Below are 24,008 nucleotides of genomic sequence, written 5' to 3'. Positions count from 1 at the left end.
ATGGGGGGAAGCAGTTCTAGTAGCTACTTATCTCATAAATCGTCTTCCTTGTAATGTCCTAGCCAATCATAGTCCTATACATATTATGTCCAACCATTTTCCAAACATTGTGTCCACTAGAAATCTGTCCCCAAAAGTATTGGACTCCCAGGCAAAGAAGTGCATCTTTGTTGCTTATTCATCTACTCAAAAGGGTTACAAATGTTATGATGCTTCTAGTCAACGCACCTATGTTTCTCTTGACGTCATATTTCATGAGCCTCAACCTTTCTACAGATCTCCTCCTCACACTCATCTCCAGGGGGAGCACTCCAAAAATAAAGATGTGTGTTTAGGTTCCATCCCCTTTCTCGAACAACATGCAAACCTTATTGATAAACCATTATCATCTCAACCCTTTCCCAGTGTTATCTTCCCAGAACCAATTGAACATGTTGCAGATATGGCAGATATCACTGCTACAAAGGACATTGCAGCAACTGACATTGACAACATTGAAGCTGCCAATGACACTACAAATGTCCTTGAACCTGCCAATGACACTGCAAATGTTCTTAGACCTGCCAATGTCCATGAACAGGTGCAAATCCATAACCCTTTAAAGACAATGAAGCACCAATGATACTGCAAATGTTATTGAACCTGCTAATGACACTGCCAATGTCCATGAACAGGTGTAAATCCATAACCCTTTAAAGACACTGAAGCAATATTCAAGAAAAGTACAACCCTCACAGCCTCTCAAGCAAGTCCAAGAATCAACTCCAAGCCTAGGTAATGCAAACACTTTTAACTTGTTCAATTCTGAAATTGACGGGACTGTTGTTTGTGATGCTAACTCAAATTGTGATCTCTATCTTTCTATTGCTTGAAGAAAAGGAACATGAAAGTGTACCCAACATCCTATAGCCCATTTCATCTCCTCACATAGACTATCCTCCCAGCACAAAAGCTTTCTCTCCTCCTTGAACTTAATTGAAATACCCAAAACAGAATATGATGCTTTAAGGGACAAGAATTGGGCATATGACATGGAGGAAATGAGAGCTTTGGAGAAGAATGAAACATGAGAGATGCGTCCCAATGAAAAAAAAACAGTTGGCTGCAAATGGGTCTGCACCATTAAATTTAAGGCAGATGGAACTATTGAACAATACAAGGCAAGGCTAGTTGCAAAAGGCTACACACAAACCTAGGAGGTGGATTACTAAGAGACTTTTGCACGAGTGGGAAAAACAAACACGGTGAGAATCCTATTATCTCTAGCAGTTTATTTTGGCTGGGAAATCCAACAATATGCTGTGAAAAATGCATTCTTTCATGGAGACTTAGAAGAAGAGGTGAACATGGAGCCACCACCAGGTTTTGATGGCAAGTATGGTCTTGACAAAGTTTGCAGACTGAAGAAAGCCTTGTATAGGCTACAACAATCTCCATGAGCTTGGTGTGGGAGATTCACTAAGGCTATGATGCAATTAGGGTATAAGCAGAGTCATGGTGACCATACTTATAACCGTTGTCTCAAATAATGAAGAACTACTTGGACTTAGATCTATCAAAGTCTTAGCGCAGAGTGGTGGAGGATTACCAGAAAACTACATATATAACCTTCCCCAAAAAAATATTGCCTCGCATTGTTTCTAAATCAGAGTGGTTTAAATGGAATTTATGCAACTATGTAGTGGAACACACATCCAGCACTTAATATACATGAATGACATTGGGAGCTTAAAAAATTTTGTAAACTGATAACAAGATAAAAGTAATATGGATCTATAGTAACTACACCTTCGTTTAAACTTAATTCAGGAATCAAAAGCCAAAAAATTTCAATTTCACAAATAAAACATTCTAATGGATATTAAGACTCTTTGTCCATAATCCACTCTTCTTTTCCTACAATGCATGACATCAAAAATTATTTCTTCCTAAAATATAGAAAATGAAAACTTATTCTTACTATTAGATATAACAAATCTTAAAACAATAAAAGAATAGTTATTTTCACATATTCATAAAATTTAGTTGCTGATAGGTCTCTTACTAGGTCATGTCCTAATCTTGTAATAGATTGTTGTTTTGGTATGTCCATATTTGACTTGACACCGTAATAACAGTAATTTTCTAAATTAATTACAACACATTTCTGTTACATATTTGACAATTATGAAAATTTTTGTTTCTTTCAAAAGAGTTAGAAATTTTTTTTTTTTTTGTTCTGAATAGTTTTGAAATGTCATTCATCCATTTCTAGAATTCAATCACGTAAATGGTTAAACTACAAAAGATGGGGTACCAAGGTGTGGTAGGAATCACTCTGTGAACAGGCATGTTTCACAGCGTGACTACAATACTTATGCCAATTAAAAGCCAAAACTAATAGAAGAAATTACCCCTTTGCAATTGGATTTGCATATAGACAAGTTTTATCCTAAAACTATGAAGCTCCAAGAGGACCCAAGTTCACTTAATTGAAGAAAAACTTACGGGCATAGCAACATGCGCTCAGAATGATAGGGAGAAAGAGTCAACAGGCCTTTCCCCATATGTACAAGGCCTTGAGCAATTCGTACCTGCAGAACCAGCCCACACAAATCATTGTACAGAACCATTCAAATGAGAAAAGAAAGTTGAGATGCATGGGTGTGAAACTCCAACAGAAGCTTACAAAAAAGAGAAGGCTAGCTTCTTTGTAGTAGTAACTAGAAAGATTCCGAAGCATGCCAGCTATTCTAGCATTGTTAGTTCCAGCACCAATCAATCCCAAGGAGATGACAGCAGCCTGTTTGAAAAAGAAAAACATGTTAAGATTTAGGTTGTAACTAGAGTTAGATAACACTAACAACAATCTTAATCTTCCTTCCAGTGATTATACCATTGCCACTTCTGTATCCGTGTCATGACTAAGTCTGCTTAAAGTATCCATAACATTGACCTGGATCAAAACATTGAAATAAATTTGTTAAAATATGACTATATTGTTGAGGGTAAACTAAAGACAACATATCAAGCCTTTATCCCACTACATAGGGTCAGGTTTATGAATTTTAGCTTGCCAATTCTTTCTATCTATGGTTTTAACTTTGTAAGGCCCTTATTACTCAAATAATACCTAAGTGTCATCCACCAAGTTTTCTTGGGTTTTTCTATCTCGTTTGCTAGATGCTTATTCCATTACATCCACTCCCCTCACAGAAGCCTCTACTAGTCTTCTTCTCACATGGCAAACCATCTTAATCATGTTTCATGTGCCTTGTCTTTAATTGGAGCTACTCTTACCTTAGTATGAATAACCTCATTTTCTACTTCTATCTTGTATGTCCAAACATCCATCTTAATATCTTTATCTCTATTATGCTTATATTTTGCACATGTTGGTGACTTACCGCCCAACATTATGCACCATACAACAAAGCTGGTCTAGCTGGTCTTATAGTTGTTTTTATAAAAAAATTCTTTTAGCCCTAATGAAATCTTAATATTGCACAAAAAGCCAGAATCCAGATACACTTTTCAATTTTAACCATCTTGCCTCAATTCTATGTGTAACATCCTCATTAACCTTCCCATCTTTTTATATGATTCATCTAAGACATCAGAACTGACCTTTCTTGGTTAAGCTAAAACCATAAAAAACAAAATTACCTCTCTCTAGTATCTTAAACTTTTACATGAGTTACTGGGCCACGAACCCAAAATCAGAATATCTGCATGTTAGGCCTAGTTATGAGACTATGGCCAAAACCGAGGGAGCGTTTTAAATCAGTTGGTGGCTAAGAATTTCACAAATAAAACATTAACATCATTTAGCTCAACTGAACTGCAAGTACCACCATCAAGAGTGCTAACTCCAAAAATGTCAAAGAATTGATTACCTTAGGGTTTGATATACAGAGAAGACCAAGAGCCAAAGGAACTGTCCTTCGGATGTTCTGCTCCCCATACTGTAAAAGATGCTCTAAGGAGCGAATAGCCATTTCAAGGCCCAGTTCTTCAGCCATTGCTACCATAGCAATCCCAAGTACAGCTGGTCCCTGATAGGTTTCTCCCTTCTCAAAGTGTTGGCCGCACTGACCCAGAAGGTGTTGAACCTGTGTGAAAGGGGAAAGCCAGCTGTCTCATATGCATAACATCAAACAAAAATTGGACTTACAGTGTTGAGAATAAGCACCTTGAGCACATTCCCTGTCCCAGCATAAGCACAGGAAAGTAGGGTCATGTCACAATATTTCCTGATTTTCTCATGAAATGTCTTTGAGACCTCTGCAGTTGCCTCCACACTATCCTGTTAAGATTGATATAACAATTATGTCCCAAGTCAATATTCAATAACTTTTTATATTAGTGTAAAGAATAGATTAAACTGGAAAAGAACAAACCAATAAAGAAAATAACATGATACCATCATAGCTTGTGATTTTTTTGGTTACCTGCTTTCCAAGGTATAGAAGGCCAAGTCCAAGAGGCAAAAATCGAGTGAGGGGTTCCCCCAACACCAACTCACTTTGGTCCATTAAGGCAAATATAATTGCCTGAGCAATCTCCTCATTGCAAGAACCAACAAATACCAAGCCCAATGCGACTGCAGTAAATGCAATCACATCAAGAGGTGCTTTGCTATCTCCAAGGACAGGGGTCAATCTATTACGGATCTGGAAAATAATATAGATTGGTTAGATTGGTTATGCCTGTCAAACAATGATTCCTGAAAGAAGTTGTTTATTTCTGCCACACTTGGTATTACTGTGCTACCAAATAATCACCAGATGACAATGCAAGCAACACGCAACTTCACCTGCTCATTCTGAGAACCAGCATACGCGAGGCCCAAGCCCATTATTGCCCCAATTCTGATAGAAGAATCTTCCTTATCTATATAATCAGCCAGAAGTGCCAGAGCCTGCAAAAGGGAAAATCTTAGGATTTCATAGAACATAAAGCAGTCTTGTATCCAAAGAAAATGCTTAAAGTAGAACTCACAGGATCACATTCATTCTGGACACAGCAGTTCAGAATACCAACTCCTAATAGTGCCCCCGCAATGACATGGTTGTCATTACTATGGAAATACTTGTCAATTTGAGCAAGCCCAGAATCAACATCCCAAAGCAGAATCATACCCTAAAAAGAGGCATGATGACGATGATGATACCATAAAAAAAATAACAAAAAGAAAAGAGACAACCCCATTAAAGTGATTGGCAAGGGAGTGCACCATACCAAACTTGCTGCAGCACTGGATTTTCCATGTTCTTTATTCTTAAAAAGCCAGTTTCCTGAAGAACCACCACCTGAAGCATCTGAGGGGACAGTCATTAACTTGTCCTGCAACAGTGAAAAAAGCAAATGTTTCAAGAATCCACTCCTAGCAGCAGCCTAAAAATTTCTTATGAAAATAAACCATGCCTTTACCTGACCAAAGCCTGCGTTAACAAATGCATTAACAAATGTAGCTGCCAAGTTCTGTCTGGCTGAATCAACACTTGCACCAGCACTAGCTCGGCCATCTAGCAAAGTGCGCCTAATTAAATGCAAGCAAGAATGACAGGTTAAAACAATTAGGTAACAGATACATAATGTGCAGAATTATTTTTTAGGATCATAGATGATATCAAGAGCTAATAGGGATATCTAAGGAGTCCTAACCTTGTAAATATCCTCTGGAGATTTGGGCTCCATGACCTCTATATCACGAGCAAGTGTAAGATAACCTTCACTTAACTTGTTATTAACAATAATATCTTGCAATGACGCCCTCTCATCATCATCTGCAACCATCTCTTCATCAAGCTCAAAAGCTATACCCTGTATGGAAATGATTCAGAAAGCATCAAGGGCATTCATGTCAATCAAGATCCTTCACTATAAGGAATCTATAAAACAAGTATCAAGGCATGCAGAATATACACAACAGAGGAAATAAAAACAAAAACAAAACTCCAGAAAGTGTGTTAGACCTCAAAACTCTATGGTAAGTAGCATGCATCCAACAAACTCCAAGAAGTCCTTTATAGGCATGGAAAGTGGCTCCACATAGTAAGATTTCAGCACAATAATCCCTTTCCTTGTCCTCTAAAAGGACATCGGTTGCTTTCTCTCCATGATCCACATAAGACAAGAAGGAGCCACTCCCGTGCCTTTTTCTTGCTCTTTCTCAACTTTATCCCATCTCATCTTGTATCAACCCACAAAGAAAAGCCACAGAAATCAAAGACCACAGCTTTCCTAGTCGTTATCCAGCAGATTAGTAAATTATACATTAATTCAACATCCTTGCACATGCTGCAGCAATTCAAAACTGTTAGTAAACTCCTCAAATCCCAAACCAGATGAGATTTGTTTTTTTAGGATAACAAAATTTAGGTATTCATGAGAAACCTATTCCATGTGGGAATAGGAAAACCTGATGGGGTGGGGTCGTACCCTATAGATAGGCCCAACCAGCCTAGGTTTTGAGTGGGCAGATCGTATTCATGAGAAACCTATTCCATGTGGGAATAGGAAAACCTGATGGGGTGGGGTCGTACCCTATAGATAGGCCCAACCAGCCTAGGTTTTGAGTGGGCAGATCTGAGTAGTTAGGGTTTTCATAGAGATTGTAACCGGTGTTATTGAGTTGAGTGTCTATAGAGTGAGTCACAACTCAATAACCAGTGTCATATATTTGAGTAAAGCATGACCAGTTATCTAGAATTGTGAATATTGTGAGGGTTTACGGTTTTCTCCATACAAAAATTTAGTTGTAAGAGGATTTGTAGTTTTTCCATCCAAAAACATCTTCATTGATTTGAGTAGGTTTGTTGGGAACAAACCGCATTAAATTTTCCATATCCTCTTTCTCTTGATTTCTCTGTGATCTGATCCTACCAAAACAACGTGCTTCTAGATTATTAAATTATGCATAGTTTACCATGACCTGCGTCTGTGTAAAATAAAGAATGTGATTCCCTCTTGAGCCTTTTGTTTTCCCTATCCCCTTCCAAGGGAATGTAACATCAATTAAAGAACAGAATAGAAAGATTTCACTTCAAACTATCCATGTTTTGGTGCAATCTATTTCACAATAAGGTCAATGAAGCTTCAACTCTAAACTACAAAATGTAAAGCCATTTCAACATCCTCCCAAACTGATTTCCATCTTCCAGTGAAATCACTAGAAAAGAAGGAAAATTGCAGCAATCATCTCCCTCTTCACACCATTGGCCTTTCTTGAATAACACTCTGCCCCCTCCTACCTTAAGGCTAATGTCACTGAAAACATCTCAACTACTGCATAAACTCTTTGAAATGCATCTTTTGCAAGATTTGAAGACTAACTTAGAAATCCACAAGCCAAGCAATACCAGGTATCACTCTTCTCCAATATCTCTTTTCATTGTGAAAACATCCACAACCATGTTGTGAGTGCTTCACTAGCAATGATAACCCTTCCAATGCCTAGGCCTCTGACATGTGCCTACAGTTATAAAGGCAGGGGGCTTAAGTAGTGTGAAGGCAGTTATAAGCCTTACCAAAATAAGTAGGCAGTTGTAATATTTGAATTTGGCAGCCTTTTGGTGCCTTTCCCTGAGCGATGGATTAGTATAAAACTAACTGATCCCACTCCCTTTTGAGGTATCCTTGAATATAATTTGATCTCTCATCCTTCCTGCCTCAATTCTCTCTCTCTCTCTCTGTACCTTTTGGCGCCTTTCCCTGAGCCTTTTGCCATTTGGATGTTAGATGTTATCAATGCAGATCCACGAATCTGACAGCCTCCATCTTGAAGCTCTACATTGATAACATCTAAATGGCATATCTTTCACAATCCAACTCCAAAGAAATCTCTTTTGGGCTTCACCAACCTCTTCAGAAATGAAATGGGAAAAGAAAATAGACACAAAAAATATGCAGGAAGACTAGAGAAATTGCTCCTGATCAATGCGAGTCTTCCCACTTCAAATAAGTAAGAAATAGTGCCGCTTCCATTCTCTTTAAATCTTCTAATACTTTCAAGCACTGCTGCCTGAGCAGCCCAAACAGCATTTTAGTAAGAAGCCCTCCCCAGAAGACCCAAACAATTAGCAGGCACAAGCGTAGCCACCTCCTTAGTACACAAATTCCTGACCAGAATGATCTCATATTTTTACAAATTACCTTTAATCTAGAAACGGTAACCAATACTAGAGAAAATAGATTTATACTTCATTTAGAGAAAGTAGGAAATCACCTTCTCTGAACCATTCATTGTCCAACTCAAAGGACCTTAATTAGAATTCCTTTATCCATCTTTGGTCAAATCTTCAATGACACAAATAATAGAGAGGTGTTGAAGGATCCCCCAGTCAATGACCTATAGAAGTATGAACGAGATATGCTGGAGTTCCATTTATCATGGCAGAAAAACTATAGGGATACATAATTGAAATTCAATCTGTATGTTTCAGATCAAATCTCATCTGTTAAAGCATATGCAATAAAGAATCCTAATCTAGACAATCATCATCTTCTCACTGGAAGTCCAACTTTGAATCATGAATCAACACTCTCATTAAGCCATGATAACACCATCCAAAATCTCCTCTGACTCACATAAAAACATTTGGTGACTAAAGGAATGACCTTGAGTCAGAATAAAAAAATCCTATATGCCCCCTTCCCCTTAGCCACACTCAGAAAAATAAAGAAGGAAATCATTCGAAAGTGCAAAACTGTAATATTGCAATGGCCTAGCTTTTAAATATTATTTATGAATAACTTCATCATCAGCATCTACCCAAGAAGTTAATTGAGAGAACAGCAAGCTGATTATCTCCAAGCACAAAACAAGAATTCCGTCCCAAGTATCAGGTCCAACAGATCATGAAGGATATTCCAAATTTGAAAGAAAAAACAAGAACTCTATCTCAAGTATCAGGTCCAACAGAGAGATCATGAAGGGCATTCCAAATTTGAAAGACAATATATTGTCATATTACAATAAAAATGATGAAATTTAATAACAGGAAAGATACTATTTAAAATATTAAACTGGTAGCTTGCATTTTATTCTAGACAAGCACCGTCATTAAGAACTGACCCCAAATATGAGCAAGAAGCATAACAAAATGGGTACATCATACACAAAGGAAAACTATTGGGTTCTTCACACCTTGAACCCACCACTATAATGATCTTGGGAAATGAAAGGAGAGATAAGTATAACCAACATTTTAGTGAAAAAATAGAACCAGCTGGAAAGTACTTACATGTCTAGCTATCATGAAACAAAATTGCTTCTTTCGTAGCAGATCATTACAAGAGGTAAATATCTGTTTCACATACTGCAAGGAGTAGAATGAAATGTCAGTGAAAACAGAAATGTGGGTGGGGCGAATGTCATCCGATCAATGTCCTCTCGTCCAAAAGTATAAAGGACATACTTGCTACCCAGTCATTATGAACAAAAAATGGGTGGGGAGAATATCATCTGATAATTCCATCTCATTTTCCAATAGTAAAAAGGCATACCTGCTATTTAGTCACTAAAAACAAATTTCCAAATTTCAAGTTTACTAATATTATTATTATTATTATTTTGCATTATTTATCTCTATTTTACCCAGGTTAAGGAGAAAAAGAAAATATTTGACAAATATAATTAAGTGTAAACCTGCAGGTTGTCAAGAAAAAGGGCAATCTGAAGTGCACTTGGATACTCCTCAAATTTTAGATAGATCACATATGCAATATCTAGAACTAGTACATCATCTGGTCCAGGAAGGTATCTGCAAGATGTTGAGATTCCAAACATAAGTAGGAAGCACAAATGAGAGAAAGTAGGCTGATAATAGCAAAGCACAGAACCATGAAACATTTAAATAACAGTAATTTGGCTGCCCAAAGGTTATGTTAGTTGAATGTCATCTCCCTTTTCTTGAAAGTAAAACTTAAAATGTCACCTCCCATTGGAAGAATCTAAGTAGAAGATCATATTTCTGTTCTCTGGCGTTTGTGATCTGAAGATTTTGAATGGAAAAGCATATTAATTCATTTACATGTAGCCCTAGTTATAGGGTTGGAATATACCGGTATAGGAAGTTTACAATTAGAAAGATTACAACATTTAGGAAAGATTATAATACAAAAGATTAGAAAAGTTTCTTAATCTGTTTTAAGAAACTAATCTAATCAAGACCAAAAAATAAAACATTCTAAAAACTGCACTGCTACCTCCTCTCCTTTCCTTTCCCGAGAATCTTTTCACGCCAACGCTCAGCCTCAAGCTGGTGAATGAATACCTATCATCCCCAGCTTGCATTTTAGGTCTTCAAATCTCGTAGTCACCAATCCTTTTGTCAATCAATCTGTCACCTGTTGCTTAGAAGGAACACAGGGAATTTGAATTATACATTTTTCAAGCTTTTCTTTTATAAAGTGTCGATCAATCTCAATTTGTTTGGTCCTGTCATGCTATACAGGATTATGTGCAATGCTTATGCTTGATTAGTTGTCACAAAATAACTTGATTGGTTCCTTGATAGCAATCTTCAAATCTTCTAGCACAATTCTCATCCATAGTAATTCAAATAGACCAAATGCCATAGCTCTAAACTTAGTTTCAGCACTTAATCTCGCCACTATGCTCTACTTCTTACTTCGCCAAGAGACCAAATTTCCTCCCAAAAACATGCAATACCCTGCAATAGATGTTCTATCAATTATAGATCCAACATAGTCCACATCTGTATACCCTTGTATATCCAAAGAACCTTCGCTTTAAATAGGATTCCTTTATCCAGGGTAGTTTTCAAGTAGCACAATATTCGTCTTACGGCCTACATATAACTCTCAGTTGGGCAATACATAAATTGACTTACTAAACTCAATGTTTAGGCTATGTCCGGCCTAATGTGTGATAAGTAAATCAAATGTCCTACTAACCTCTGATATCTGCCTTTATCCACTAGTGCATTGTTGGTGTCTTCTCCTAATTTCAGACAAGACTTTATTGGAGTGCATACTCCTTTGTTTCCCAGTAAACATATCTCCTTCAAAAGGTCCAATACATACTTACGCTGGGATAGAAATATACCTTATTTGAAGTAGGCTACCTCTATTCCAAAGAAATATTAAAGTAATCCCAAGTTTTTTATCTCGAAATTTTAGGCCAACTTGATTCTTAGATCTTGTTGTTCATCCATATCATTCCCTGTCACAATGATATCATCCACATAAATCAATAATGTAGTCACTTTTTCCTCCCCTGAGTGCTTGAAAAAGAGAATATGGTCTCCTCTACTTTGTTGATACCCCATACACTTCATTGCTTTAGAGAACCTATTAAACCAAGCTCTCGGTGACTGCTTGAGACCATATAAGGCCTTTTTAAGTCTACACACCTCATCTCCTTTTCCTTCCTTAAATCCTAGTGGCTGCTCCATGAAGATCTTTTCTTCTTAATCACCATGAAGAAATGCATTCTTTGCATCTAATTAGTGTAACTGCCATCCATAGTGAGCTGCTGAAGCAGCGTGTAGCGTGTGTGTGAAAAAAAACACACCAAAATAAATCCTTGAAATAGCAAACTTCAATGGTCGAAACTTAACTTTCAAGAAAACGCAAAAACAAGACTATTTTTCTAAGAAAACCCAAATAGATTGCTGACATTTGATTGAGAAAAACTTGATTACAAACTCTAGATCTTAGGCATATTTATAGTATTTGGCTAATCCAAATCCATCTAATATTTCTAAACAAAATCCAACTAAAATCCTAATAGAAATAAATCCTAAGTAAAAGTCAACTAGAATTCTAATAAAAATAAAATCCTAATCCAACATGAAGTAGAATCCTAAATCAAGTAGAATTCTAAAACTTAAGAAGTATTAAAATAACATGAAGTAGAATCCTAAATTAAGTAGAATTTTAAAACTTTAAGAAGTATTAAAATATTGTTCCGGCATGGTCGGGTCGGCTTTGGGTCTAGTCTTTGATTGGTGACCGCATCATTTACCTCCACTTGAGAAGAATTCGTCCTTGAATTATGATCTGGGTATGACAACTCAACATCTAGTAAATACAAAAAAAGATCAGCAACATTGAATGTTTTGAAAATACCCATATGATTAGGCAAATCCACAACATAAGCATTATCATTGATCTTCTTTGTAATCTTGTAAGAACCATACCTCTTTGGCTTGAGCTTGTTCTGTTGTCCTGTTGGAATCCGTTCCTTCTTCAAGAATATCATGACTTCATCTCCAACCGCAAATACCTTGTGCTTCCTATGCTTGTCAGCTGCTGCCTTGTACTTCTTATTCGCCTCGTGCAACTTTTGCTTGACATCTTCCTGAACTGCTTGAACATGCTCGCTAAGTCACTAGTTGCAACACTGAAACCTGGTGCTTTTGGCAATTTTACCAAATCCAATGCATGATTAGGAACTTTCATGTATACGATAGAGAATGGTGATCTTCTATTGAGCTATGCACAGCGTTCTTGTAGGCAAATTCCGCTTGAGCTATGACTAGGTCCCATTGTCTTGGCTTGTCTTTGCAAACACTACGAATCAGATTTCCTAAGGTAATTCACCACCGCTGTCTGTCCATCAGTCTGGGGATGTGCTGTGCTGTTGAAATTCAAAGATGAATTGAACATTTTCCACAACGTAATCTAGAAGTGAATCAAAAACCTTGTATCACAATCCGAAGTAATAGTTTTAGGGACTCCATGTAGTCTAACAATCTCCTTGAAAAACAGTTTGGCAGTAGCTACTGCATCTGCCGTCTTCTTGCATGGAAGAAAGTGCGTCATCTTGGAAAACCTGTCAACCACTACAAAAACAGAATCCATACCTCGTTGGGTTCGCAGTAGACCCAACACAAAGTCCATAGACAAATCTTCCCAAATAGCATTGGGAACAGGCAATGGCAGGTAGAGACCGGCGTTAGAAAAGTGCCCCTTAGCTGTTTGACATATATAACACCTCGCCACAATAATAGAAACATCTCTCCTTGCTCTTGGCCAATAATACCTTCCCATAACAACTTTAATAGTCTTGTCTCTTCAAGATGCCCTGCTAAGCCACCACCATGCAAATCCCGAATAATTTTCTCACGAAGAGATGTGCAAAGGATGCACAACTAATTTCCCTTCATGAGAAACCCATCATGCACATAGAAATCTCTCGACGGTTGCTGAGACATGCATTGTTCCCACACATGTTTGAAATCCTTGTCTGTCGCATATAATTCTTTCAAGCACTTAAACCCAACAATCTCAACACTAAGGGTCTTGATCAAATCCACACGCCTACTCAAAGCGTCCGCCACTCGATTATGTTGTCCCAACTTATGCACAATTTTATATGAAAATTTATCAATAAAAGCATACCATCTAGCATGCATATCACTCCTCAATTGCCTTTGGCTACTCAAGTACTTAAGAGCTTAGTGATCCGTGTAAAGAACAAATTCTTTGGCAATCAAGTAATGTTCTCATATCTTAAGAGCCCTCACCACTGCATAAAACTCCTTATCATAAGTAGACCACTTTCTTCTAGCTTCACACAACTTCTCACTGAAAAATGCAATTGGTCTCTTCTCTTGGGACAACACAACACCTATACCCACTCCACTTGCATCGCACTCAACCTGAACCAATTTATCAAAGCTTGACAAAGCTAAGACAGGAACGGTACATAATTTCTCTTTTATCAAGGCGAAACTTTGCTCTTGTTCTTCACCCCAATGGAACTTTCCTTTCTTTAAACACTCAGTAATTTGAGCCACAATACTACTAAAGTGTTTGATAAACCGCCAGCTACTATCTTTCTTTTTAACAAGTATAGGTGAGGCATAAGGGCTTTGACTCGGTCGAATGATAGACCTTATCGACATGTCCCTTATCAATTTCTCAATTTCTCCTTTCTGTGTGGCCCCTATAGGCTCTGATGTTGATTGGCTCAGTATTGGGTTTAAGAATGATGGAATGATCATTGTGTCTATGGGCTAGGAGTGAATTGGGTTCTTTGCATAGGTCATTAAATTCAAATAGGAGTTTATTAAGTAAATCTAGTTCGTGTACCTTCCAATGGTGTGGAAGCTGACTGTCGAGGGGTGTCTTCCTTTCTTCCTTCTATCCTAGCTCCTCTTCCCTTTGCTCAACTACATGGATTGAGAAGAGTTGAGCCACCTGAGTCCACTTTGTCTTCAGAATTTTTTGCAACTTCTTCTCGAATATCATTTTGCACACCCCTGTCTCAAGACTACATGTGAGAGTCATCCTCCTACCCTCCTTCTCGAACGTGTCCTCCATTTTATTAAGGTCAAAGCTTATAAGAATCACTCCCTTCATCCAGTTCACTCTAAGGATTATATCACATCCTCCCAATTTGAGCAACCTTAAGTTTGCTTCAAATGTTTCTCCATGCATCTCCCAACAAAACCCCACAAAAGCCGATATGCACATCACCTTGTGACCATGTGCCACAGTGACTGACAATGGTTGAGTCCTTGTTAGCTCACACTTCAATTTCTTGGTTGTCCCTTCGTATAGGAAGCTATGGGTGCTTCCATTATCAATTAACACCATCAATTTGTTGTCTTGAACCTTTCCTTCCACCCTGATTATCCTACTATTGGTTAGCCCTCTGAGGGCATGCAGTGAGATCTCCACATTCTTCCCCTTCCCCTTTTGCCTGAATGTTAGCCCCTTTATCAAGTTCCTCTGTTTCTTCTTCTCCTTCTAGTACTAAGAGCCATCTTCAGCATTGATGCCCTGGAACATACATGTCTCCACAGTAGAAGCATAATCATGCTTGCCTCTTCTGTTCTATAATCATCCCACTAGTTATGGGAATGGGAACAATAGTTATTGAGTTGCTCACTCCTTTTCCACCTTGATTGCTCCTTCCTCCTCTTCCCACTCCCTTGCCACTATACTGAAGTGTTCCAGTGTTCATACCCCTCATGTAACCTTGCACATTCGACTACTTGTTTGATAGTTTTGGGTTGTAGCATCTTCACAATTGGCCTCAGCTTTTCACTCAACCCACTCACAAAGCTGGAAACAAAGTAGCCCTCCTGTGAGGTGTGGATTCAGAATCAACATGAGCAACTTAAGCTCTTCAAACCTTAACTAATAGGATTGAACTGATCCCTCCTAACATAGTTTGTTAAACTCCTCCATTGCGTCCATCATGTTTCTGTCACTGAATTGTTCACATAGATATTCCACAAATTCCGCCCAACGACTCCCTTCCTTAGCTCTTATCCATCTCTAGAACCAAGTATCTCCGGCATCATTGAGGTAGGCAGCGACGAGAGTCACTCGCTGGTGTTCAGGTACATGATGGATGCTGAACATCCTATCACACGTGTACCCACCACCTCGGATTCACGCCATCAAACATAGGGATCTCCAACTTTGGTAATGGAAAACCAAGCTAATGAGAAACAGCCTGAATTCCCTATCTCCTTTCCATAGTATTCTCCCCTACCACCACTGGATCTGCCTCAAATTCAAAGGTGTCCTCAATTTCTAGGGGCCAGTATGTGTCCTGATAAGATCGAGTTAGATCTCTCCCTAGGAGGGAATTCAAGAGAGTCTTACCTAATTGTTGCTCGTAACCATCCACATGAACAATTGCATTTGATCCTTCAACTAGTTGTGTTGTTCTCGACTTTCTTCACGCCACCGCTCCATGGCTCCATCAATTCTTCTCTCCACCACTGACTCCATAGTCGACTCCATACTTCCCATCCTGATCTGCATGTCAGCTACTGCCACTGTGACCTATTGAAGTTGTACCTCCATCTGCTTCATACGGGTGCCATCGACCATGGTGAGGAAGAAGGATAATCTTCGCCCGAGATCGTGCTCTGATACCCAAATGTCAAAGTTGAATCTGACAAAAGGGAATTCTCCTTTGAATTGAGGAGAATTGGGGGAAAGAAACAGAGAAAATTGAGGGGGGAGAGAAATAGAGGGAAGGAAGAGAGAGAATTAGGCGAGAGAATTGGAATGTTCTATTCTCAACATACCCAAAGGAGCGACATCAGTTGTGATTTATATTGATCCAGCTCAAGAGAGGCACCAAATGCAGCCTCACGTCCACATGTTTTTACAAATTATTTGAAGTTGAAATAGGCTTAACTACCTAATAGAAATTCTCGCCTACCAAACTTGCCAATTACAACAATAGTCCCATGACACATGGGTAGTGATTTCATCCATTACTAGGGCAAATAAGGGCTTAATGTCGACCCTTAATGTAACCCTACTATAATTGGAAACACTTTAATGTCTGCTCCATAAGTTCTAATGCATGTTTCTACTCCATAATACATGTCTTTAACAACCTGTATATAAGCAATTTGGACACCTTTCTTCTCTAGAACTCTCCATAAGATTTTTTTAAAAAGTGTCTTAAGCTTTTTTTCTAGATCTATACGCACCATAAGAAAATCCTTTTGTTATCTCTGATTCTCTATATATTTCCATTAGGTGCCTTAGCAAATATATAGATTCAATTATGGACCTTCTAGCTAGGTATAAAACCAAATTGGTTTTCCATCTCCTTAGTTTCTCTTCACATATACTACCCCATCCTTCAAAGTCCTATTCATAATAATCTCCACTCCACTCTTTTGCTCGATCCTTCCCAGAGTACCAAAGTTTATATCTAGATTATCTAAATACTTTAGCTTGATCTCCATCCTATCTCATCTCTTGGAGGCACACCATATTATTTTTTCTCATAATCATCACACACACCACTTGCATAGATTTTCCTATTGAAGTCTTGATAGTCCTTGAGTCAATCCTTAATCCATGATCTTGGACTAACTTCTTTACTTGCATTTATTCGTGAAAATGCAAGAACCCTTGTAAATTTAACACTACAGTCCAACGTCGAAGCAACAATGTAGCTCATTTGTTACAACAAGCAACCATTATGAAGGGTTATGCCCCCAACAATTTTGAATTTGTCAAAAATTCATGTTTGTTTGATCCAACGAGTTTTTACACTAACTACTAGCTATCTAACACACCACAATCTTGGGTGATTGAGAAGTTTGATCCAGGTTAAGTAGGTCACTTCTTGCAATTCATATTATCTAAATAGACTTTTGAGATGCTATATTTCAAACAATAGCACATCGCTGCTTCATTTAGTGAATAGTCTATAGGTCTCTCATTTGCTACGGCTTATTTATCAGTTGTTGGTATTCATATTCCTTCAATTGCACACAAACTGTGGCATGCATTCACAAGAAACAAGCTTATACACATTCAAACTGTTACGGTAGATCAATATGTAATCCAGACCACAATAGGGGAAAAGGAAACTAGTTTCAGGAGATAAAACTTGATTAAATCTAGGATTCTCAGGATTCACTAACCTTGCAGCACTGGTGAGGTACAGGCATGTTCTTTTATAGTTTGTAGCATCCACATGCTCCACTAACAAATCAAGGTCTTCAACCTAAAGTAGTTCAAGATATTGCTAACATACTCGTGCAGCAAGACAAGGACAAGAAAAAAGTGGATAAATACCTCCATCAAAAGATCCACAGCCTCATATTCAGCATTGTGCTGTAAGACAGGCAGGCACAAAGAGTCAGAAACAGATTCCAAAGAAATGTTTGCAATGATATTTTTGACTAAATATGTACGCAACAAAGCTCTTAATATGTCTACAGTTTCCTAACAATAAAGAAGCAAACCAAAAACACCTTGTATGAATCATACCTTCATGTGAAAGGCAATAATTTGTTGTACAAGGTCCATTAGATCATCAATTGGGCCTTCTTCACCCTGAAATTATTTATACAAAGATCTGTTACAAAAGGGCATGGTAAAGGGAACATATATGGCAAGGATTGTTCCTGAACCCAAACATCCAAGAACTGCTGGAGCAACCTCACCATTGCACCAGGTCCATCTGCTAACAATCAAAATAAATGATACAGGAGAAGAATCACTGCATAACTAGCATACATTGGTCTAGTAATATCAATCCCAGTCAGAGGCATATTAATAGCACAAAAAAAAATTTCTAACCTGTCTTTTTGCATACTCTTGTGCAATTTCACCAGCTAAGTTTCTGTCAGGAACAAGTTAAATAGTTTTCAAAGTTAACTAAAACAGAAGCAGAATCACGACCAAGTAAAAATGAAAGCCAGTAGGACTCCAAATGGAAACAAGAATCCATGTAACATGACAATGATATTAAAATAACGAAAAAGTGTATGAGAGCAGCATTCTCAACAAACATAATGCATATAATGTCCCAATGATCACAGCCCTACAGGTGACTCACATTACAAACAAAGTAATCAAAATAAGATCAACCCCAAGATCAATCAAAAAAAAATTTTTGCCCATGGCAAATCTCAAAGTGAAAGCGAGCCTTTTTCCCTCCTTTACACAATGCAAAGGAGATGAGCCTTTTAGACCTCTCTGCTACAGGTAAAGGAAGGAAGGCCATTGTTTGTTTGAATAGTATTATATTCTAATTAGAACCAAAAGTAATGAATTAATAGGCATGAATATGAAACAAGTAGGTGTTTTAAGTGTCCTAATCCACATCAGCATACGCAAGAAGCCATTAAAAAATGAAATTTGGAATCTAATTCTACTTCAAATGACCAATTAGGAGAAGAAAATAAGAACCTTTGGAATTTAATTCTACTTTAAACCACCAGTTAGGGCACCCAAATAATCCAAGCAAAACATCTAAATCCTCGGTAAAACAAGCATACAGACATGAACAGCTACCCTCTTATTTTATCTGATGCAGCTCACCTGACATATTCATGGCCCCATGAGCCTATATCACCTTCAGAACCCAACAGCCTGTACTTTAAGCTCTCCTGGGGGAATTGAAACATAAATCAGAACATCAGTTACACTTATTGCACAAAATGCAATATTCCCACCATAATTAGGCACAGCCCGACACCAATGTAAACACCAAATATCTTACATAAACTAAAGTTAATATATTCCAATTAAGCCAGTATTGCAAGTAACATGACTACAAGAGTACATTAACGTATATAACATGTGCGACTAGAGGAAAGTCACAGGGTAAGAGGTTGCTCCACAACCTAATAAGGCAATCAGACAAACAAATGAGACACAAAACCTCCAGCATACCCTTTCACCCTCTGCAGACATGGTCATTGCCAATACTGAAAGTATATCTGCTAGGAATTTCTGTATCAGAAAGAAAATGTGAATCAGACTGGTTACAGAGCTGAAACAAAAATTTCCCGAGGTGGGGGGGGGAACTATTTAAAGAGCTTATACCTTCACATCTGATTCTGCCATTGTTTCATAATATGACTTTAGCGTTCCATAATGAGGACGCAAAAACTTTAAAGGTTTTGGAACTGAAGTCATAGAGCTTGTTGAGGTCCGTATCTCCTGCCTAGAAACAAAATGTTTTCAGAACTGAACCATATATCATGCATTGAATTCCATTCAGACATGGATAGCTGTATGCTATCAAAAGTACAACATTCAGGAAACATGCTGAAAGTTTAAAAAAGAAAAAAAAAAAAGCTAATGTGGCAAAAGTATTTTATTTACAGGTGTCACAACAATTAGTTTCATAAGGAATGCAACCACCACCTTGTCACGAAATGATCCGTTAGCAGCACCTATTTCCGTTGCGTTTTTTAAATTCTGCATTTACATACTTCAACGAGGTGGTAGATGCATGGTTGCAAGGGTGTTTGAGGGTAAGGAGAGAATACACTTGGGAGGAATTCTCTGAGAAGTTATGTGAACGTTTTGGGAGAGAAGTATGGTGGATAAAATCGAAGAGTTCAATAAACTAAGCAGATTGGGAGTGTGGGATCCTATCTCAGGAGGTTTGAAGAGCTTAGGTCGTATATGGTCAGCCATAACCATCACCTCTCAGAAGCTTATTTCGTATCAAGCTTCATGAGTGGGTTGAGTGATGAGCTCAAACCAATGGTAAAAATGATGAAGCCTCAAACAGTCGAGCAAGCTTCAAGGAGTGCTCGCTTGCAAGAAATGATGGTAGAGGCCTTAATCAAAAAGCAAAGACACTTGCCTAAGGGAGTGAATACAGGAACGTCTAGTATGGGGGCGAGGGGTCACATTCATGAAGCTACCAAAGGAAGCACTGGAGGGAAGCACCTTATGAGAACAAGCTCTATTCCCTATGGGGAACAATTACGGGAGCAAAGAAGAATGGTTGGCCTATGCTTCAGATGTGGGGATAAGTACCATCCGAACATCAGTGCAAGAGGCAGATCTTGTTGCTGGAAGGAGAAGAAGAGGAGGAACAGGATGAAGCAAGGGAAGAAAATGTTGAAGAGGGTGAAGAAGAAGACAATGGAGAGATATCTATACATGCCCTGAAAGGAGTGGCCAACAACAAGATCATCAAGGTAGAAGGTCAAGTTAAGGACTGTAATCTTACGATTCTAATAGATAGTGGGAGCACCCATAGCTTTCTTGATGAAAGCATGGCCAAGAAATTGAAGTGTTCGCTCACAGGAACCCCTCCCTTGAACATGATAGTAGCCAACAGCCAAAGGGTGTTAAGTAACTTCGCCTGCAATGGTCTTTGTTGGGAGATGCAAGGGGAGAAGTTTGAAACCGACTTGAGATTACTATAGTTAGAGGGGTGCCATGTGGTCCTAGGAGTGGACTGGATAAAGGGGGTGAGCCCCATTAGCTTCGATTTCAATAGGATGAAGGTATCCTTTGAGAAAGAAGGTAAGAGGATGACCTTATCTAGGGGAAAGGAGACGGGAGCTTGTAAAATGATATCAGGAAAGAGATTGCAAAGAGTGTTGAAGGGCAAGTGGAGCTAGCTAGCACACCTCTTCTCAATGGTGGCAACAAAAGGAGATTAAGGAAAGTAAACAATGCAGGGGCAGATTGGGTTGACAGTAAACACACCCCAAGGAATGCAAGGCCAGGTATGCCATTTGGATTCCTTTAATAAATTGTTGGTGGATTACAAGGACCTTTATATGGAACCCCAAACCTTACCCCCTACCTGAATGTTCGACCATAATATCAACCTCAAATCAGATGCTGAACCAGTCAACATTAGAGCATACGGTTATCCTCCCAACCAAAAGAATGAAATTGAAAAAATGGTTAAAACCATGCTCGAACAATCTCTCATTAAGCCTAGCCAAAGTCCATTCATTTCTCCCGTCCTTTTAGTCAAAAAAGAAGGATAGAACATGGCGGTTTTGTATCGATTACTGACAACTAAATGCCATGACCATCAAGGACAAATTTCCCATACTCTTGGTGGACCTATTAGATGAACTTAACCATGCCAAATTCTTTTCTAAGCTAGACCTAAGGGCGGGATATATCATCAAATTAGGATGAAAATTGAAGCTATTCCTAAAACTGCCTTCAAAACCCACCATAGACATTTCGAATTCTTAGCGATGCCCTTCGGGCTCACCAATGCCCCGACCACCTTTCAATCCCCATAAACAAAATTTTTGAGCCTTATCTCTGCAAATTCATATTGGTATTCTTTGATGATATACTCGTTTACAGCCCTACATTTGAACAACACCTATCCCACCTTAAGCTTACCCTTGAAATCCTAAGGAACCACCAGCTTTTTATTAAGGAGTCCAAATGTGCTTTCACCCAAAGGCAGGTGGAGTACCTAAGGCACATTATATCAGATGGAAGGTGAGTACTGATCCAAAGAAGGTGGAGGCAATGGTGTCTTGGCCGAGGCCCACAACAATGAAGGCCTTGAGGGGATTCCTAGGGTTAACAGGGTATTATCGCAGGTTTGTGCAAAATTATGGCGTTATTAGCAAACCATTGATTGATTTACTGAAGGAGGTTCAATTGGGGATCGGAAGCAAAGGAAGCCTTTGAGAACCTTAAAAGGGCTATGAGCAAAGTACCAGTGTTGGGCCTCCCAGATTTTGATAAGCCCTTCATTTTGGAAACTGATGTTAGTGGAACCGGGGTAGGGGCAGTGCTAGTTCAAGCAGTGTGATACGCAAAACGTGCAAGAAAATAGGCCGTGTGATACGCAAACAGATGCAGGGGTTTTTCATAATGTTGTTTGTTAAATAAGATAAATAAGGGGTAGTATTGTAATTAATTTTAATTAATTTTAAATACTTGTATGTATATATATACTCTTGTATTGTACACTTTTAGTTGAATATACACATGTTATTTTTATTCACATAACATGCTATCAAAGTCACAAACCCCAACCTAACCCTAAACCCAGTCGCCGCCGACCGACGCTGCTACCATCACCATCTAAATCCGCCCACCCAGGTCGCGGTCGTCTCTCAAATCGTAGCTATCTCTCAAATTTGCCCAGATCGCAGCCATCCAGATTCGCTCACCCAGATCACAACCATCTCTCAAATCGCATAGCCACCCAGATCCGCCATCACTGCTTCTTCCTGGCCGACCCCAGATCTGGCCATCATTCGTGCCCAGATCCGATCGTGTTATCTGTCGTTGTTCCAGATCCGACGACTCCCAGCTTTGCACGCCCAAATCCGTTGTTGTTCCAGTTCCGGCGACTCTCAGCTTTGTGCGCTCCCTCCAGTATTCTTTTTGGTTCAAATCTGCTTCAGATCAGACAACAGATCTGGTTCCAATCTACTTCAGATCTATTTAGTTCATGTCTGACCCACCACTTCAGATCCAGACCTAGTCAGCTAGAACAGCAGGTTGTTCTGTCTGTATCATGTCTTCATCTACATCCACAAGTCTTTCCACCACATCCACAACTATGACCATTCCCCATTTTTCAAGCACACCAATTATTACTACGGAGAAATTAAATGGCCAAAATTATTCGACTTGGTCATCTGCGGTTGAAATTTGGTTTCTTGGACATGGCCTTGAAGCTCATTTATCAATGACCATCTCATCTATTCCTACAAGAAATCAATCTCTTTGGCGACAGGTGGATGCACAATTACTCGGTTCGTTGTAGCAAACTATTGCACCGACTTTGATGCCTCTATTTCGACCTCTTTGTGAGTGTAGTGCTCTATGGAGTCGAGCTCGTGAGTTGTATACGAGAAACATCACTCGTATTTATGATGTGATTGGTGCTTCGTTCAATCTATAACAGGCTGATTTGGATATGACCACGTATTTGGATAAGCTCCAAGCTTCTATTATCGATTTTAACGAGTTGATGCCTTTTGATCCAGATATCAAGAAACAACAACAACATGATCAAATGTTTATTGTCTTCTGTCTTCATGGAATTTGACCGGAGCTTGAATCCGTTAAGACAGATTCTCAGCAATACTTCTCTCCCTCCTTTGACAAATGTATTAGCCAGGCTACTTCGAACCTCTTTTATTATTGTTAATCATGGCGTGTCCGTACCTGGAGATCACTCCGCCCTTGTTACTACCCCGACCGATCATGGTTGTCATCGTCCTCGGCCCCAGTGCTCCTATTGTAATCGTCTTGGTCACACTCTAGAGACTTGCTATCGCCTACATGGTCGTCCACCTTAGGCAGTCAGTACTACTAACATGGTTGTTGGTGCTTCGGAGAGTCAGGCATCTATCACACCAAGTAATTCCTCACCGGTGACTATCTCCGATGGGTAGTATGCTCAATTCCTTCAGCTCCAAGCAGCACAACAGGCTATTTCACCTATTACATCCCTTACTGACACCGATAACCCTACTGTCTGCTTTGCTAAGTCCTCTTTTCTTGGCTCATGGATCTTCGACTCCAGTGCCACTAATCACATGTCTGCTAATCACTCTCTCCTGTCTCATATTCAAAATCTGCAATCTCTACCTCCCGTTACATTGGCTGATGGCTCTCAAACCTCAGTCACGGGTATTGGCACAACATCCCCTCTTCCTACTTTACCATTGTCATATATTTTCCATTTACCAGAATGTTCCTTTAATTTGCTCTTTTTCAGTTAACTCACTTGTAGTTTGAATTGGTCTATAACCTTTTTGTCTGATTTTGTTCTTGTGCAAGATCGAAGGACTGGACAGACGATTAGCACG

At 38.9% G+C, this 24,008-nt stretch overlaps 1 protein-coding gene across 1 annotated transcript in view; it reads right to left on the bottom strand.

The window, feature by feature from the left end:
• LOC127791761 (26S proteasome non-ATPase regulatory subunit 2 homolog A-like) overlaps positions 1-24,008 on the bottom strand; it is a 44,706-nt gene that overhangs the window by 3,948 nt on the left and 16,750 nt on the right. Inside the window, 21 exon segments of the mRNA XM_052321776.1 lie at positions 2,488-2,573; positions 2,669-2,782; positions 2,876-2,935; positions 3,876-4,091; positions 4,172-4,285; positions 4,431-4,652; positions 4,796-4,900; positions 4,981-5,121; positions 5,221-5,325; positions 5,413-5,514; positions 5,516-5,521; positions 5,647-5,805; positions 9,228-9,302; positions 9,632-9,746; positions 17,367-17,449; positions 17,521-17,559; positions 17,716-17,781; positions 18,028-18,070; positions 18,772-18,839; positions 19,126-19,185; positions 19,279-19,399. Coding sequence (XP_052177736.1) covers positions 2,488-2,573; positions 2,669-2,782; positions 2,876-2,935; positions 3,876-4,091; positions 4,172-4,285; positions 4,431-4,652; positions 4,796-4,900; positions 4,981-5,121; positions 5,221-5,325; positions 5,413-5,514; positions 5,516-5,521; positions 5,647-5,805; positions 9,228-9,302; positions 9,632-9,746; positions 17,367-17,449; positions 17,521-17,559; positions 17,716-17,781; positions 18,028-18,070; positions 18,772-18,839; positions 19,126-19,185; positions 19,279-19,399 — 2,100 coding nt within the window.

This window comes from Diospyros lotus, chromosome 15 (genome assembly GCF_014633365.1).
Source record: "Diospyros lotus cultivar Yz01 chromosome 15, ASM1463336v1, whole genome shotgun sequence".
In the NCBI taxonomy this organism is placed as follows: Eukaryota; Viridiplantae; Streptophyta; class Magnoliopsida; order Ericales; family Ebenaceae; genus Diospyros; species Diospyros lotus.
Note: the sequence above shows the minus strand (reverse complement) of the source record. Positions and strands in the feature narration are given on the sequence as shown.